This window comes from Aethalodelphis obliquidens, unplaced genomic scaffold, assembly GCF_003676395.1.
Source record: "Aethalodelphis obliquidens isolate GAN/ISIS:26980383/991018 unplaced genomic scaffold, ASM367639v1 scaffold2, whole genome shotgun sequence".
Classification (NCBI taxonomy): Eukaryota; Metazoa; Chordata; class Mammalia; order Artiodactyla; family Delphinidae; genus Aethalodelphis; species Aethalodelphis obliquidens.
The window spans coordinates 22,023,714-22,040,580 of NW_020837946.1; the positions used below are offsets into that span (position 1 = coordinate 22,023,714).

The following is a 16,867-nucleotide window of genomic DNA, read 5'->3' on the forward strand; positions in this document are numbered from 1 at the left end:
CTTTCTGCAACCCTTGCAAGAATAAGTAAAGAAATCATTCTGGGGTGAGTTTATATGTAATGTTAAGAAAGAGATGTGGATGAATGACTAGAAGACCTGGCACTTAGAGTATCTCCTGGAATAAGTGGAGCCTGTCTTGTTTCATTACATTTAGAAGTTGAATCACTGGAAGGTAGAGTGTAGATTTTGTGATATAAAGGGAGGATGAAGTTAGCTAGCCCTCACCTCACAGCTTATAGTAATTAATTACTAGGAAGGATGTATTAAATATTGCAACTAACTGTAATTGGCTCTATAAATATCTAAACAACTTAATGGTGAATGTGATCAATATTATAGATGAAAATAGTGCTGCATCTGTTAACTGGTCTGTACTGTGAAATATATGGGGGACTTCCATTATGAAAATGCTTTCCAATTATTGCCTTTGATAATTATATGCTTGTATGTATTTTCATATATGTGTTTTCTTTTTGCTTTATATGCATGATTCTTAAATGAAATAATTGCTTTGCAAATGAAACATAATCCATGTTTTTCCACTTCTCTAAACAAACACTGTTGGTCTTGAGACTAGACTCTGAAGCTCTTCCTTTTTGGAATTCTTCCAAAGATCCTGGCCAATTTCCCAAGAAGTGTTACAAATTATTAGGACACCTAAGTCTGCTGTTAAATGTCCAGGAAAAGCTTAAGATTTTTAAGCCTGAAGATTTTTGTGAGACAAGATCTAGTACATTTAGGTTGTCTAGTCAGAGACAGGAAATGCGTTCAGTTTAAAAAATCATATGCAAATCTTTTAAATCATAAAGATGACAAGAGTTACCACATTCACACATTCTCTCAGTGACTTTTCATGGGTAAACCCAATGTATTTTAGTGTTAATTTAATAGTTGCTATAATGCAGGACCTTAAAATGGCTATTATGTAGACAGGTCAGTTTCCTTGATGACTAGGATATGTTAATATCTATATTTACTAACATTATTATACCACTCTTCTCACACACATTGCTTTTACAGCAAAATTCGACTTCAGAAGATATACGAAGAGAACTGTGTGAGAGCTATCCAAGATATACTGCCGATTATGCCTTCTCTTGGACCACTCTAGGGAAAAATGTTTTTAACATATTTTGCCTGTCCAACATGACCCTTTTAGAGTCTTCTCTCCGAGAACTAACAAACCAGTTCTCTCAGGTGAGTGCAAATATTTTAACATGATCAAGATCTCATAAACAGTAGAAAGAAGTGTATTGTTTCCATTGTCGTATACACAAAGTGACTCAAAATGAATCAAAGAGCAAATTCATAGCCCACATGGACTAGGAAATGCTGACTGAAATGTTGGCTCACCTTTGGCATGAATTCCTCGCACAGAGATTCACATACAATGTCTAATTCTAAGTAATATGTCTGGTTGCTATTTAAATGTGCAGGATTGAAATTATGTTAATGTTGAACCAAAAATATTGCATTATGGTTAATGTGGAGACATCTTTGTAGATGAAATTTGACTTTGCTCTATGGTGAATGAAGATTGACTGTTTTCTCTGAGATATTTTATTTAAGTGAGATTACTCAGGATACAATGTAAGTTTAATAATTAAACTACCAGAGCCTTATAACTCTCAGAAGTTAGAATAATGGATAATCTTTAAAATGTTTCTTCTAAGGTCAAACCCAATTTGATTTTTTATGAAATAATATAATCCCTCTTTCCCAAATATTATACATTAAAACCAAGAACTTTATAATATGGAGTGCTAATGACCATTTTATGCTAGTCTTAAATTAAGATGTGAAAATAAGACACTGATAATCTTTTTCTTTTTTTTTTTACTGATAATCTTCTTTTAATGAAACTCCACATACAATGAAAGTTCATAAAAATATTCAGACTTCTCTCAAAATTTTCTAAACAGGAATAAATGAAACATGTCCACATCTAACATTTTTCCCCTTGATTCTCTGAATTTTATTGTCAGTAAGTGCAGAATGCTTAGATTACTCTTCAGTAGTCTGAGTTTTCCAAATGAGCTAGAGACACTGTTATAATAACCCCAATCCAATGTACAGCACTTGAAATTCTATCTCAACAAACTCAGCAGTCATGTAGAATGTGTGGTTAAGAATATGTTGTTCAAAATCACATTTTCAGTGTGAAAGACCTTGAATTAAGACAGAACAAAAGCCTGACTTTACTAGTATGAATGAGCTTATTAAGAAGATTGTTTTGGGTGGGAATATAATGAAGGTATTAGCTGGGTCCTGTGATTCAGAGCAAAAGTACAGGTCATGGTTTTCATTTATTTGTTTGCTTATAGTACAAGATATGATTATTACAAAGGATATTCACTCTAAATCATTATTATAACTGAAGTTCCTTATATTCCAGCAGAACTTTGGAAATATTTTATTTTGTTAAGTATGTGTAATTGTAATAGTAGACATTTTCATATGTTTGTATATATACATATTCACACCCATATAATGTAAAATATATAACTTTTAAGGGTTTTCTATGCAAATAATAATTAAGGTCTACTAATGGATATAGAGAAGATACGTCTGCAGATCCTACACCAGATCCTAAAGAAAAACAAAAATATTACTCTGAAGCTAATATTATTTTAAGAAATTAATTTTAATTTCCCAAACACAATTTAAAATATTTTGTATAAACAGTTTTGTTAACCAAACATTAAATATGCCAATTTCTGGAACTATAGGAAAGAATCTAATTATGTGTAAGAACATTTGAAATGGTTTATAGTTTTTCCAAGTAAAAGATGACTTCAAACTGAATGAAAATCTGAAAGAATTACTTATGTGAAAATCTAAACTTTTAATGTTTTCAAAGGCAGTGAGTCATGTGGTTACACATATTGAAGTCTCATTTCACCCTGTTTGTGGTTTTATTTTTTAAGCTATCAAGAGATCCCAATAACCAGAAGACAGTGTTTCAGGAAATGGTCAAAGTGCTGTCCTTTTTCTCACAAGTGCAAGAGCAGACAGCCTTGTGGCAGCTTCTCTCCAGTTTTCCAAATGTGTTCCGGAATGACACGACACTAAGCAATCTATTTGATGTTCTTCGAAGTGCAAACAGGTAGGAAAAAGTAAGAATTAAGGGGAATATTACTGTTCATAAAGAAGTCTTTCTTTTTTTTTTTTTTTTTTTTTTAATATTACCTGTAGGATCACTGGTAGGTAGGTAATTTAAACACAGCAAATAATCCTTCAGCACCTTATTGCAGATTTTGGCAACGAAAGTAAGTGTATTAGTTAAGCAAAGGAGAAACACACATTGTGGTCATCAGGATTATTGACAGGTTTATGGGGAAACAAGGACGAACACTAATCATAACATCTATAGTGTCAGTTGCTATCCCAGAACTTCTGAGAAAGATGGTAGAGCAGGACCAATGGTAGATTGGAACCCTGACTCAGGCTCACTCAGGGACAACCAGGGCTCGGTGCATCTAGTATTTTAACTGTTCAAGAAGAAAATATTTCATTGGGTTTTGGTTGGTACTACACTGTAAAAAACAACCCCATTGGCTAGAGTTTACACCAAGCCACCCCAAGGGGTTTGGCCTCCTTCAGGTGCAGCCAGCCTAAGCCTGCATATTGGGTTGGCTTTATTTGACACATATGACACAGAGATTTGAAAAATTTTGCAGAAGAAACCCTTTTAAAGCCTGCATTCCTCATAAAAGAGATCTGAGCATGGCCAGCATTCAGAGTTTGATGGACACATACTTAGGTTTTGGCTGTCCAGCTAATTTGGAAATGTGCATTAAACAAAACAACAACAACTATATTAAGAACTAGCAGTTACTGACTGCCTGTTACATGCCAGACACTTTACTGGACCCTTTATATATATCACATTGAAACTTACAACAGAACTATTATTTATTTTATAAGTGAGGTAACAGAAGGTTATAAGAATTAAATATTTGATGATCATGCCGCTAGGAGGGTTTGAACCTGGGTTTTTTAACTCCAGAACCCAGACTGCCTCTGTAATATGTCACTAAGAGCACAGTGGATTCCATCGCTAATGTCTGAAGCACCACAAGAGTTTTCTCATCTTCTCTGATAAGCTTCCAAGAGTTTATATTTGTTCAAAGACCTTATAATAAGCCCTCATGTTGTTGCATTAGTTTCATTTGATTCTCACAACAGTTCTTTGAGATTGAGACTACAGATATCCCCATTTTATAAAAGAGGAAACACACACTAGTTTTTTAAAGTTAAATCTTCTTTACTATTATTATTATTATATTTATTATTTTTTATTTTATTTATTTATTTTTTTTGCGGTACGCGGGCCTCTCACTGTTGTGGCCTCTCCCGTTGCGGAGCACAGGCTCCGGACGCGCAGGCTCAGCGGCCATGGCTCACGGGCCTAGCTGCTCCGTGGCATGTGGGATCTTCCCGGACCGGGGCACGAACCCGTGTCCCCTGCATCGGCAGGCGGACTCTCAACCACTGCGCCACCAGGGAAGCCCTACTATCATTATTAAACTAACAGTATCACTAAAATCTGTAAATTCTTCACAAATGACTGTATTTTATCATCAAATCATTGGTTTATCTTACTCTTTGTTGATCAAGTAATATGGACAAATAAACCCCATAAAAAGGTTTTGAGGTTATTTACACCAGCAATTTTACAAAGTTGTAATATAGTTCAGTCACCAAAACGAGATTATATAATGTTAAGATTATGACAGAGGTTAGCAAAAATGAGTAATCTCAAAAGTCAAGAATTGTATATGAAAAAGCATACATGATATTCACCATTTATGAGGAAGAAGTTGTGCTGAGATATGAATCACAAAAACTCCTTTTTAAATTACCTTTACATATAAGGAAACTTGTTTTGGATAACTTCCATTTGTATATGATGAAAAGGACAGAAAAACAAAATCAGTGAAGTGAAATAAAAGTATTTTGATCAATAATTTAAAGGATTTCAGAGAGGACAATGGTCAGGTGTCATTTTTAAGTCACGTTTTGTTAGAAAAAGATGAATTAAGTCTTCTGACATTTTTATTAATTATATTAATAACAATAATGCTGACAGTTACAATGAGATTGCCAAGTGTTCAGTCTTTGAAGGTGTTACTTTGGGACAACAGATTAGCTGAGTCAAGCAGAAGGCCAAGCTGGGAGAAGGCTGGCAGAGATCTACAACCTCAGAACATTTAACTGGTCTCCACGGTGACCAGGGTTCAGAAGTAACTCAAAGTCTGAGAACCAGGAGATTCTTGGGGGCAAATATAAAAATGCCTGAGGTATTGACTGTTATGTATAGAGAGCAGAAATGAAAAAAATACAGCCATGCCCCTATGGCCAAGCGCACAGCTGTAAAAACAAGCTAACAATGCTGTGGGCTCAGTGCAGAAATGTTCTGCCCTCCTCCCCGCCATGTTGGGGCAAAGTGCCAGAGGTAAGACATAAAGTGGAAAGAACATGAACTTTGAAATTAGACAGAACCAGTTCTATTTATTTGGATAACCTCATGTAAGTTATTTAACTTTTTGAACTTTAGTTTTCCTGTCTATAAAACAAAACAAATGAAAATGACTTTATGGAACTATTAGAGAAGTAAATAAAATTATAAATATGTATATGTTTATATATAGACACATATCTACTAGAAACTAGAGGATACTCTTAGCTCTCTAAATATTTTCATTCATAGCTAGGGAGCTAAAATTAAAATGACCTTAATTTAAATATTAAAAATTCCAAAAATATGGTAGGAAGTATATGCACATGCTGTTGCTGGAGTGAGCCTTCAGCTGATTAGGATACATATGGAAAAACTATCACCTCGTATGTATTACATGTAACTTCACAGTGGCAAATCCTTAACAAAGCCTTTTAAGTTACTACTCATGTATATTAAAGCATTGCCTCACAGTTATTTGTGAAATTCAGACATACTTGTACAATGCTAACATTTTTAAAATATGCTAATGACAATAAGGGGATAAAAAAAGGCATTTCTTAAGTCACTAGTTGGTCTTTTGGAAATACGGAATGAACTCCAGCATAAGTGAATTTGCTGATTGTTCATCAGTGTAGACCGCCCATCTTATTAGTAACGTAAAACTCATAGGAAGACAGTGCCAGTTAGTCTGGATATTAATTTTGTGCTACCCCTGGAGCAGTGCCTATGGGCCATTTACGGGATAGAATGCAGTCTTTAATTAGGGCAAGCTCCATTTTTTCTTCAAAAACATTACCATTTGTTTACCTTTGTAAAGATAAATATTTATCAAATGCTTAATTAATAATTATTCTTGAAACTGGATCTTTTATCTGGGCTTGATTTTTAATGAAAATAATTTCCAATATTTAATTTTTTCCTTTAATTAAAAACAAAAAAGAAGTATCCTTTCACTGGAAGCTTCTATTTCTAACCACTTATTTTTAAGTCTTAACAAAGAAAAAAAAAAAAAACTGACATGAAGTTCACTTCTTACTTTAAGGCCTTTTAGGTTTTAGAATCCTGGAACCGGTGAAGTGCTCTGTCTGGTTCAAGAACACTTTGTTGGGATTTTGTGCATAAACAGACAAACAAGTAATTAGATGACAAAAGCAGCATCTTGTTTCTTATGTTATAAGAATAGTTTTCTATACTGTAGCTATTTTCTCCTTGAATAACCTTTTGTTTCTGTCTGCAAACCTTGAAATACAATCTGGTTTAATTGTTTTTCAACTTGTTAGTGTGCTGCTGGCCGTGCAGAGGGTTTATCCACGGGTTACAACTAATGAAGGTTTCAGAGCTCTCCATAAATCTGTTAAACATCTGCTTTACACTCTGGACTCCCCATCTCAAGGTATTATATTACCATCTTCCTGTATTCAATTCTGTGTTGCAATTCTGTATTCAGTTCCATTAAAAATAAAAAACAAAGAGAAGTAATCAGTTATGGATGGTATCATTCTTAGGTAGAGACATAAACTACAACTAAATCTGGGTCTTTAGGTAACCAAAGTGTGGAGACAAGGAGAAATGGCCAGAAAAGAGGCTCTGACTTTCTAGGATTTTTATTTTGGTAAAAATGATCTCTCTTAGCTATATTATAAAGCTATGTTTATAGTTGGTATGAAAAATAAATATCAGAGTAAGGGAGTAAGCCTCAGCAAGTAGATTTCTACTACTACTTTTTGAACAAAAGCCTACACTGAATCGCAGTATCTTTGCCCTCATTTTCAAATTTTGTCTTTTTAATCAGGATGAGTCTTTGGTAAAAATATACCCCTCAACCAACCATCTTGAAAATGCATGATGGACGTCAGAGCGTGAATAGATCAGTATAGCTCTACTGTCACTTATAGGTATAAGACAAACTATAGCATGTTGCTAGTGAATCAGAAAAAAATCACCTTTGCATATAGAGGATAGCATTATATACCACACACATGGAAATGCACAGACACACACACAGCCATATACAGACAAACATTAAGGGCTATAAGGAATAAGTCCGTACTTCCCAAGTAAAATGTTTCGTTAGCATTTACCTCTCCTGAATGAATTTAGAAATAGGCTTTCTCAACTGAGTTTGTCAGCTTTTAAATATGTAGACTTTACCTTTGGATTACTGGTAAGTGTCCTGAGAGCATCAGGTCACAACCTGATTGTTTATTACAAGGTCTTTATTAGTTTTCATATGAATAGCAGGTTTGGAAAGGCTTTGAAGACTTCTCGAAGGAGGTTTTAACATACACTTGGATACCAATTTCTGTTAGTCTAGAACATTTTTTATATCATCAATTACAGAATTAATGACTAGCTTGCAAGATTGATTGCTGTTAAATTCAATGGTCTTGACGAACATTAAGGTTAAAAAAAAAATTTGCACTTTTAAAAAAGTCCAGACCAGAAAACCAGACAGTATAGTAAAAGACACTAATTATTTCCTCTGTATATTTTTATATTTTCATTTTAAAGACTTGAGAACTTCAAGTTCTCTTTACCATTCTTTTCCTTTTCATCTTCAGACTCACACCTTGTAATTGTAAAGTAGAGGGATGAAGTTGAAAATTTTTTTACAAAGGACAGAAGCTCCTCAGTGCCTTAGAAGCAAAAGAACCTGTCATTAACTGAGGCAGCAGAACACTTTTTTCTGTTGAACAGTATAACTAACTCAATTTTCAATACTTAACAATGGCCGTGTCTCATGTCTATGAATATGCTAATGATTTTGGCATGTATTAAGCCATGCAATTGGATAGTCAGGATGACAAGGAAATACATCAAGGAAATGTGCTTTTATTTTTTAAACTAGATGTGCTTATATTTGTTTGTTTTTTAATTTCCTACACGTGTGACTTTATCAGTCTGAGGATACCAACACAGTAGCATTAATGTCAATTCCTAAGTCATTAAACCCTAAGCCCCTACCTACCTGCCTGAGCAGAAATTTCATGGCCTTTGAAAAATCCTTCCAGGTATTTCTGGGACTCCTTCAGGAAACTCAAACTTGTTTTGAAGTACAGATATCTGCCACGTTGCCCAAGCCACCCATGCTTAATCTCCATGGTGTTTAGCAGTATTTGTGAACATACTTCTTCCCTTGGCTTTACACTCAGTAAACTGGAGTGGAATGGTTTCTTAAAGCAGAGTTGCTTGGGTCCTCTCTAATGCATGACAGGGCTCAGATAACTTTGAGGGTCTCACTCCTTCTTTCAAAGAAAAAATAAAAGGGTAGTATTTTTTGTGTCAGTGATAAATATTTTATTATCTTAAGTCCCTTCTATCATCAAAACAACTCTATAAGAGATAGTTATTATCCCATTTTGCAGACAAAGAAACTGGGGCAAAGGGAGGCTGGGCACTTTGCCTGTGTTATACATCCAGCAAGTGGCAGAACTGAGATTTAGAGCCTAGATCTGTCTAAGCCCAAAGCCAGGTCCCCAAGCTCTTTGTTAGATGGCCTCACTCATATTTACCGTCTGGGACATATACACACTATGATAGCTCACACAAGTACCTGCCACCACCAAACCTCAGAACTGGCTCCACTTTCAGCCGCTGATGGAGTTTGACTATTTGTGTCAGATTCCTTCTCACATGATACATTTTTTGATAGCCATTGCCCAGTTCCTCTCCACACCACATGTCTATTTCTAATTCAGACCTCCCCACCCCATGTCTAGTTCTGATTCAACCCTGGTTATGAACATAGTTCAAGGTTTTTTCAGAAGCCTCCTCAGCAACCAGGATACTATGGAGATGCTAATAAACACCTGGGAAGAAGCTTGTCTCCTAACTTCCTGTTTTAAGGAGTCTGATTCTCAGCTCCACCCCACTGAGGATCCCTACTTCACAGTTCAGTATTTTCATTTATAAAACTGAGTTTTGAGAGCAAAGATTACCTTTTTGGCTCATTGAAGTTTGCTGTTTTGCAAAGTATAGTAAATTACATGAAATTACATCTTTAGAAGCAGAAAGCAATCTTTACTGGTGAAAGAGGCTATCTGTGCACTGGATTTCTTTCTATGTCTTTGGGCACCCTTTTTTATATATGCCTAATTCTACAAAGAAAGTAACATCTGATTTTTAAAGGTCTGTAACAACTTCCACTTCATTAAAGCCTATTTAATACAGTATTTCTTCTCAGACACCTTAGAGTCCAGAATGAAAAGTGGCCAGAGGGAGAAGTCCATACTTAACAGCAAGGTCAAGCCTATAATTGATATGTATAAAGTTAATTTCTATTAGTTATTCATTTGAATAGCGTGATGAGGAAGAGACACTCCATAACCGTATAGAGTACAAATGCTAATGAACTTGCTCAGCATCACATAGGAATTCAAAGTGAGCAAGATATGATCTTGGGAGAATGGTTTTATATACTTTTACACTGCAAAAGCGTAAGCCTCCAGAGTCCTATCCTGGATTATTCTCTATATGGTTGCCAATAAATAATAGGTATTACCATTATTGATTAGGTTTATTTATTCTGGGTATCTTCTTCTTGGTCCTTTCACTCACTAATGCATTGCTATCATTAGAGCAATAATACTTAGCAGCATCCTGAGCAGAGCAGAGAACTCCCTTCTGCCAGAGAGGAAAACTGAAAAAGTCACTCTGCCAGATACTAGGGACAGAGCAGACATTCCTCAGACATGACTGATACAGACGTAGGCAAGGCGGTCTTTAATTCTGTGAGTCTTTTACACACATGCTTAAACAAAATGATCAGCGTGAGAAAAGTACAGATGGTTTCCTAGTTTTGTGCTAGGACCTTCTTAGAAGGCTTTAGAACACGCGAACTAGAGACAATGGGAGAAGCCTTAAAGCTGGTAATAAAATATCCTATTGAAAATGGTTAGACCAGTGTTAAAAAATGACAGCACTAAAACTACTGGATTATTTATAAGGAATTAATAGTGTCTACAGGGAAGACTGAAATAAGTAATACCGTTTCCTTAAAGGGGCCGAATGAAAGCACTGGATTTCTGATGTTTTTATTTATGTAGTAGCTGTTTAAAGTATTTCATTTTCAATTTTGCATGTGAATGTTGTTGCACGCTTACTCTTTAACAATACAATGTTATGCAGCAAGCAGAATAAGGAACCTGTTTAACTTCTAGGGACAATTCTCTGTGTTGCATGAGATCTTCACATATGGTTTCCATTAGACCCAACTTAGTGATTGACTTCCACACTCCAAACTTTCATATTATTTGAGACCACTCAGAATGGTTCTGTTAACGTTAGCCAATTTGCATTCACAGCTGCATTCAGTTGAAATCACTGGCTGCTTTTTGAAAGATAGAAAATATAGATTAGTGATGGTAGATGTTTCCTACGGCTACATTCTAGACAACCGAAGACAAACAAAAAAATCCAGTGACCCATAAGACTGAAATTGGCTTCGTTTGATTAAGAAGTCATGGGGTAGTCAATTTGCATTATGATATTTAAGAGTCATCTATGCACACAGGTTTTAGGATAAAATAGTGCAATGGTTTGATGCACAGAGAAATAATTTGTTCGAAATGCATATGCTTGACCATTGGAATTATTTCAATTAGTAGGCATCTATTTCCTATAAATATCTTAAATGTTTCCAACTGAAAGAGCTTAGACATCGCTTGTAAAATCCTTTGGAGAAAAATTCTGCAGACTTCCTGCATTTTTTTCCCATTAATTTGACCTGGGATGATTTTTGCTTAGAAAAATAAATCCTTTACAGAAATGTTAAATATTCTCCTATATAAATATTATCACTTTAGGTGGCTCTGATAATACAACACATGTGTGGAGTGAGGAAGATGGACAGTCTCTATCCCCAAGCAGCCTGGCTGCACAGTAAGTCTTTGTTGGTTTGTTTCTAAACTGGTAAGTAACTTGGCTGAATAAGCAATCAAAACAATTCATAAACATAATTCTTTTATCAGTATCTAATGCCATGGAATAGAAAAATCAATTATTGACTGAACAAAGAAAAAGATACAGTTGAAGTGCAGTAAAGTTGAAACTTGTTTTTTGGTATTATTCAATGATACTTTCGGATAATGCAACATGAGGATCTGTTTTTCAGTTCTAAGAGTGTATAACTAGATCCCACATGTTCTGTCTGGATTGGTTACCTTATGTCTGTGAGGAAAATCTAGCTGGAGGCGCAATTTCCAACTCTTTTCAGGTCTTTCATCATGAAAGATGTAGAAGTCTCCAAATTTTTACATTACTATTTATTTCGGTTTTAAAAAATCAAAATATTTTGTATGCTCACTCAAGGTAATGCACACTTTGTTTGCTTCAGTAGTATTCAGGTAGCCAAAACTGTTTATAGGTAATTTGATTTTGGACTCTTTGTGGGGCATGTAAATACGTTGTCTCAGGAATAGGCAGTGGAAATAACAGCAGTTACCTCAGCTTCTAATGACCATTAATGTAAACAGTTCTCTGACTGTTTACATTAATGTAACAGTCATTATGTAAAGCTGACTGAAGTAAATGCACATAGTTCAAGGCAAATTTAGAGACTAGGTGGCCTGTTACGTAAAAGGCTGTTTGGGCCTGATAAATTGCACCATTGAAATTCTTTAACTTTAGTCCCAAAGGATATATTTTTGTGCTAATGGAAATGTGTACAAATAAAAACAAATAATAGGACTTACTTTTAACCATTCATTTCTTTTTCTAAAATAAAATCTATGCAATTGTTTATAAACTTTCTATTATTCAATGAGAAGTTCCCCAACTCTGGGTAATTCTAGGCAAAATCCTTCCATCAATAACCACCTCCTCTTTCTGCTCCCACATCTCTCCTCCTCTAAGGTGGCTGAACCAGATGCTTCTCCCAAGAGCAATCTCACAGCTCTGGGCAATTTTACCCCAGACAGGATTCCATGTCCCAAATAATCAAGTCTTTTAAACACATTCTCTGTGTAGCCAGAAAAATAATTTTTTTAAAAAACCTCTGAATTGAATGAAGTAAGTCAGAAAGAGAAAAACAAATACCGTATGCTAATGCACATGTATGGAATCTAAGAAAACAGTACTGATGAACCTAGTGAAAGGGCAGGAAGAAAGACGCAGATGGAGAGAACGGACTTGAGGACACGGTGGGGAAGGGGAAGCTGAGACAAAGTGAGAGAGTAGCACTGACACATATACACTACCAAATGTAAAATAGATAGCTAGTGGGAAGCTTCTCTGTAGCACAGGGGGATCAGCTCGATGCTTTGTGACGACCTAGAGGGATGGGATAGGGAGGGTGGGAGGGAGGCTCAAGAGAGAGGGGATATGTATACTTATAGCTGATTCACTTTGTTGTACAACAGAAACTAACACAACATTGTAAAGCAATTATACTCCAATAAAGATAGATATATATATATTTTAAAAAACCTCTGAATTGAGACAACTGGATGCTTATGGCTGAAGCCAGGTATCTTTATCAGAGCCTTGGGGCATCCGTAGCATTGATAATGTTAGCGCTTCAGACCTGAAAATTCCACAACAAATGTAGTTGGTTACTGACAGCTAGCTGACAGTTTATTAGAAAGAATTCAATACTTTTAAGATGGCTCTTGTTGAGATTGATGCAATTAAGGGATTTCTTATCTTTGGACTTCCTTTCCCTCCACACTTTAAAATAATCATAGAGTGGCAGTACTTGGCATGAGATAAAAATGTTTATGATCCAGAATTTTCTAAAGAAAGCTGCTCAAAATTTTTTTTTCCTCAAAGCTCTTCTCTCTCACTGTTTTTGCACTAAAGTTAATAATTTTTTATTGTGTTGTGTGTGTGTGTGCACGTGCACACACATGCATGCATACATCCGTAAGCTCATCTTTAGTTGTAACCATTCTTGAGAAGTAGGTGAGATTTTTATATAAAGAATACATAAATTAAATCGTTTAAAGGAATACTTGGATGTTTATGCCAAAACAGTGGCACATATGTATCTTAATTTTTGGTGTATCTTAAATCTAATCTCAAAAATCTTGGCAATCAGATGTTCTTTATGGAACTAAGATAATGCTTAGATGATATTTCAAGGTCGCTTTTAGCCCAACATTCTTCTTTTTAAAGCTTGAAAATTTACCATTCACCATTCTTGTGCCATTTCATCTGGAAAAGTAGACCAGTATTTTGCCCCTGAGCACAGCACCAGAATGGAAATGGCTCAATGCTATAATGATTAAGACAAAGAGGAAGACAAACACAAAAGAAAGAGAGATAATACTGAGAGGAGAGTCTCTGGTCAAGGAAATGCCTAAACAAAACAAGAAGCCTCAGGAATGGGTGCAATTTTTTTAAACATGGAGGCTGTGGGTTGTATTTAAATGAGAGTCGGCCATCTGACCAATTAACTGGGCTCTGACTGCCAAGTTAGGGACTTTTCTTGCCATAGATTTTTTTTTCTTGTTAAACTTCCTCAAATATCCAGTGTCATTAACCCACATGTAAACACCCTAAGACTTCTTTAGTGTTAATGCAAACATTGTCCTACATGTTTACTAGCTATGCCAGGATAAGTCTCTTCCATTAGTATTTGACTTAAATCTAAAATAATATCCAATAGAACTAGTTAATTTGTCGTGCAGTTTGATTCAAAATAGATGGTTCCCAAATAAACCATTGATACTTGTTCCATCTCTGCTGTACATAACATTCAATAGTAGACACTAAGGGAAGAAATTACAAAATGAGTAGAGATGCAGCCTCACAGTTGAAGTGACAGGGCATGTGTAACATACACATGTTTACTCACTCACATATGTATGCCTCAAAAATCTTAGACTATGTCCTCACATGCCAGTCAGTTTGAAAGGAAACCAGAAAGTGGATAATTTGGGAACTCTGAATTGGTTGTTTAAAGAAAAGAAAAGGAACTTATATTGTTCATTTGGATTCTACCATTTCTTTTTAATCACAGTTAAATGAATTTAAATTATTTAGAGAATATTATAGGTGGAAGGGATCTAGCAGATCATTTGACAAGAGAGGAAACTGAAGCCCAGAGAGAGGGTTGCCAGATTTAGAGGAAAGAGAAAAGAAAAAAGAGAAGAGAAGAGAAGGGAAGGGAAGGGAAGGAGAAGAGGGGAGGGGAGGGGAGGGGAGGGGAAGGAGACATACAAGACTCATGGGACATACTAATACTGAAAAATTGTTCATTTTTTACCTGAAATTCAAATTTAACTGGGACTCCTGTATTTTATCTGGCAACCCTAGCCCAGTGATTTTTCTTTCATGTAAATGTGCCTAGAAATGATCTTAAGATCACTTATGATTGGATATTAAAATAATTAAATATAGAGATAATGCCCATGGAAAAGCTAAATACTTAGAGAATCCAGAGTAGTGCTGTCATTGTGCAGCTGGGCTGGATGGGGGAAGATGTCCTACTTCACAGTGCTTCAATGCTCAAATCAACCAATGCCAAACAACTAGGGACTCACATGATCTCAACAAAATGGCTTTGCTTTATTTTTATATGACTTAATTTATATATTCTTTTCTAATTCTATAGGCTCCTAATACTGGAAAACTTTGAAGATGCCCTCTTAAATATATCAGTAGATAGTCCTTATATTCCGTACTTGGCATGTGTGAGAAATGTCACTGACAATTTGGCCAGGGGATCAAAAGGTAATACTCTTCTTAAGAGTCAAAATGCTACTCATGGTTTGTAATTTTGTTCTAAAATAGTAAATCTTATAAGATGTTGGCTTAAAAAAGAAAGAAAATTTTAAAATCTTAGTTTCCGTATGCATCTGTTTCAGTGGTTTGATATATAAAGGGACTGTCTAATCATATTATTATGTTATTACTCCTGTCCCTGCTGCTAGTACCACCTGGCCACCTGGACAAACTTTAATGTATAATGGCCGGATAACAGATGTGTTAATGGCCACCTGGATAAACTTTCCAAGTCTCCAGAATTAGGAGTTCACATAACCCTCCGTGACATTTTCTATGCCCTCAATAATCTTAGTTGTCAAAAAATAATGAAGAAGGATAATGTAGACTTCCAAAAGCAGATGTAAATTACATAAAGAAAGGCATTTTTGTAGCAGACTATTTTTACTTCTGATCCTTACACACTTTAACCATGAAGATTGCATTTAATCAAATATTTCTTTTTCCTTTTTTTAAAGATAAAACATCTATTTTCTTACACTTTGTAGGAGATATACATTCACTGTTCCTACACCAAAATAGCTTTTTGAGACTTAATAGCAAGCAAATAGCACAACAGGTATTTAAGTGTGGTCTCTCTTTACCGGACATGAATTAATCAAGGTTGGAAGGGCATATTTGTGTCACAGTGTTATACAACCTGTTCTCTCTCAAACACTTCAGGTTAATAGTACATCCAAAATAAAAGCATGTTCAGTTCACCAAGAACCAAAACTGTATAGCACCTTTGCTGGAAATATTTTTATCTCTAAGCAGAATATCTATGAATATTTTAAAAATAATGAACTCTATAGTCTCCATGGTTCAAGGAAAGATTAAATTTTCACTCATTTTATATTTAGATTGAAATAGGCTATTATCTTAGAAAAAACTTAGTAGTAAATTAGGATAAAGGTGTCTTTCAAATAGGTTTCCTAGATGACCTTGCAGTTCACATAAGGTAATTCTTTTCTCCTCCTTTACAGAAAATTTAAGACTGCTGCACTCTACAATTCGATTTCAAAAATCTTTTCTTCAAAATGGTTCCTATGAGGATTACTTCCCTCCAGTTCCTGAAGTCTTGAAATCAAAAGTAAGCCATGAAAGAAAAAGAAAAAAAAAACAAAAACCTCAAAAACTTCTTGTAATTCTCTGGCAAGATATATTTGTAATTTAAGTTTTAAATCTGTATTTTTTAAAATACTGGTTCTATTTTGAGTCTAGATTAATGCTAGAAAAAGGGTGACAAGAGTTCTGGTGCTACATAATTGTATTTTGTTTTTAATCAGTGGATATCTCTGTCTGAAATGACCCATAAGAGACTAATTACAGAATGCAATACGTAAAGGAACAGCTCCTGATGTAGTTGTCTCATTAAGCTACACGATTTGAAAAAGCATTAAAAATTTGATTCCTAATTTGAAATGTCCCTAGTTTTTTTTTTTTTTTAATTTATTTATTTATTTTTGGCTGCGTTGTGTCTTCGTTGCTGCACGCGGTCTTTCTCTAGTTGCGGCGAGCGGGGGCTACTCTTCGTTGCGGTGCGTGGGCTTCTCATTGCGGTGGCTTCTCTTGTGGTGGGGCATGGGCTGTAGGTGTGTGGGCTTCAGTAGTTGTGGCACGTGGGCTTAGTAGTTGTGGCTCGTGGCCTCTAGAGCTCAGGCTCAGTAGTTGTGGTGCACGTACTTAGTTGCTCCGCGG

The 16,867-nt window shown here is 35.4% G+C and overlaps 1 protein-coding gene across 3 annotated transcripts in view; it reads left to right on the forward strand.

Annotated features, from left to right (window-relative positions):
• Positions 1-16,867, forward strand: part of ABCA12 (ATP binding cassette subfamily A member 12) — a 180,790-nt gene that overhangs the window by 72,688 nt on the left and 91,235 nt on the right. For all 3 annotated transcript variants that reach the window (XM_027122124.1, XM_027122141.1, XM_027122131.1), the window contains 6 exons: positions 1,021-1,197; positions 2,928-3,106; positions 6,745-6,857; positions 11,269-11,344; positions 15,018-15,136; positions 16,153-16,259. In XM_027122124.1, coding sequence (XP_026977925.1) covers positions 1,021-1,197; positions 2,928-3,106; positions 6,745-6,857; positions 11,269-11,344; positions 15,018-15,136; positions 16,153-16,259 — 771 coding nt within the window. The remainder of the gene's footprint in view (positions 1-1,020; positions 1,198-2,927; positions 3,107-6,744; positions 6,858-11,268; positions 11,345-15,017; positions 15,137-16,152; positions 16,260-16,867) is intronic.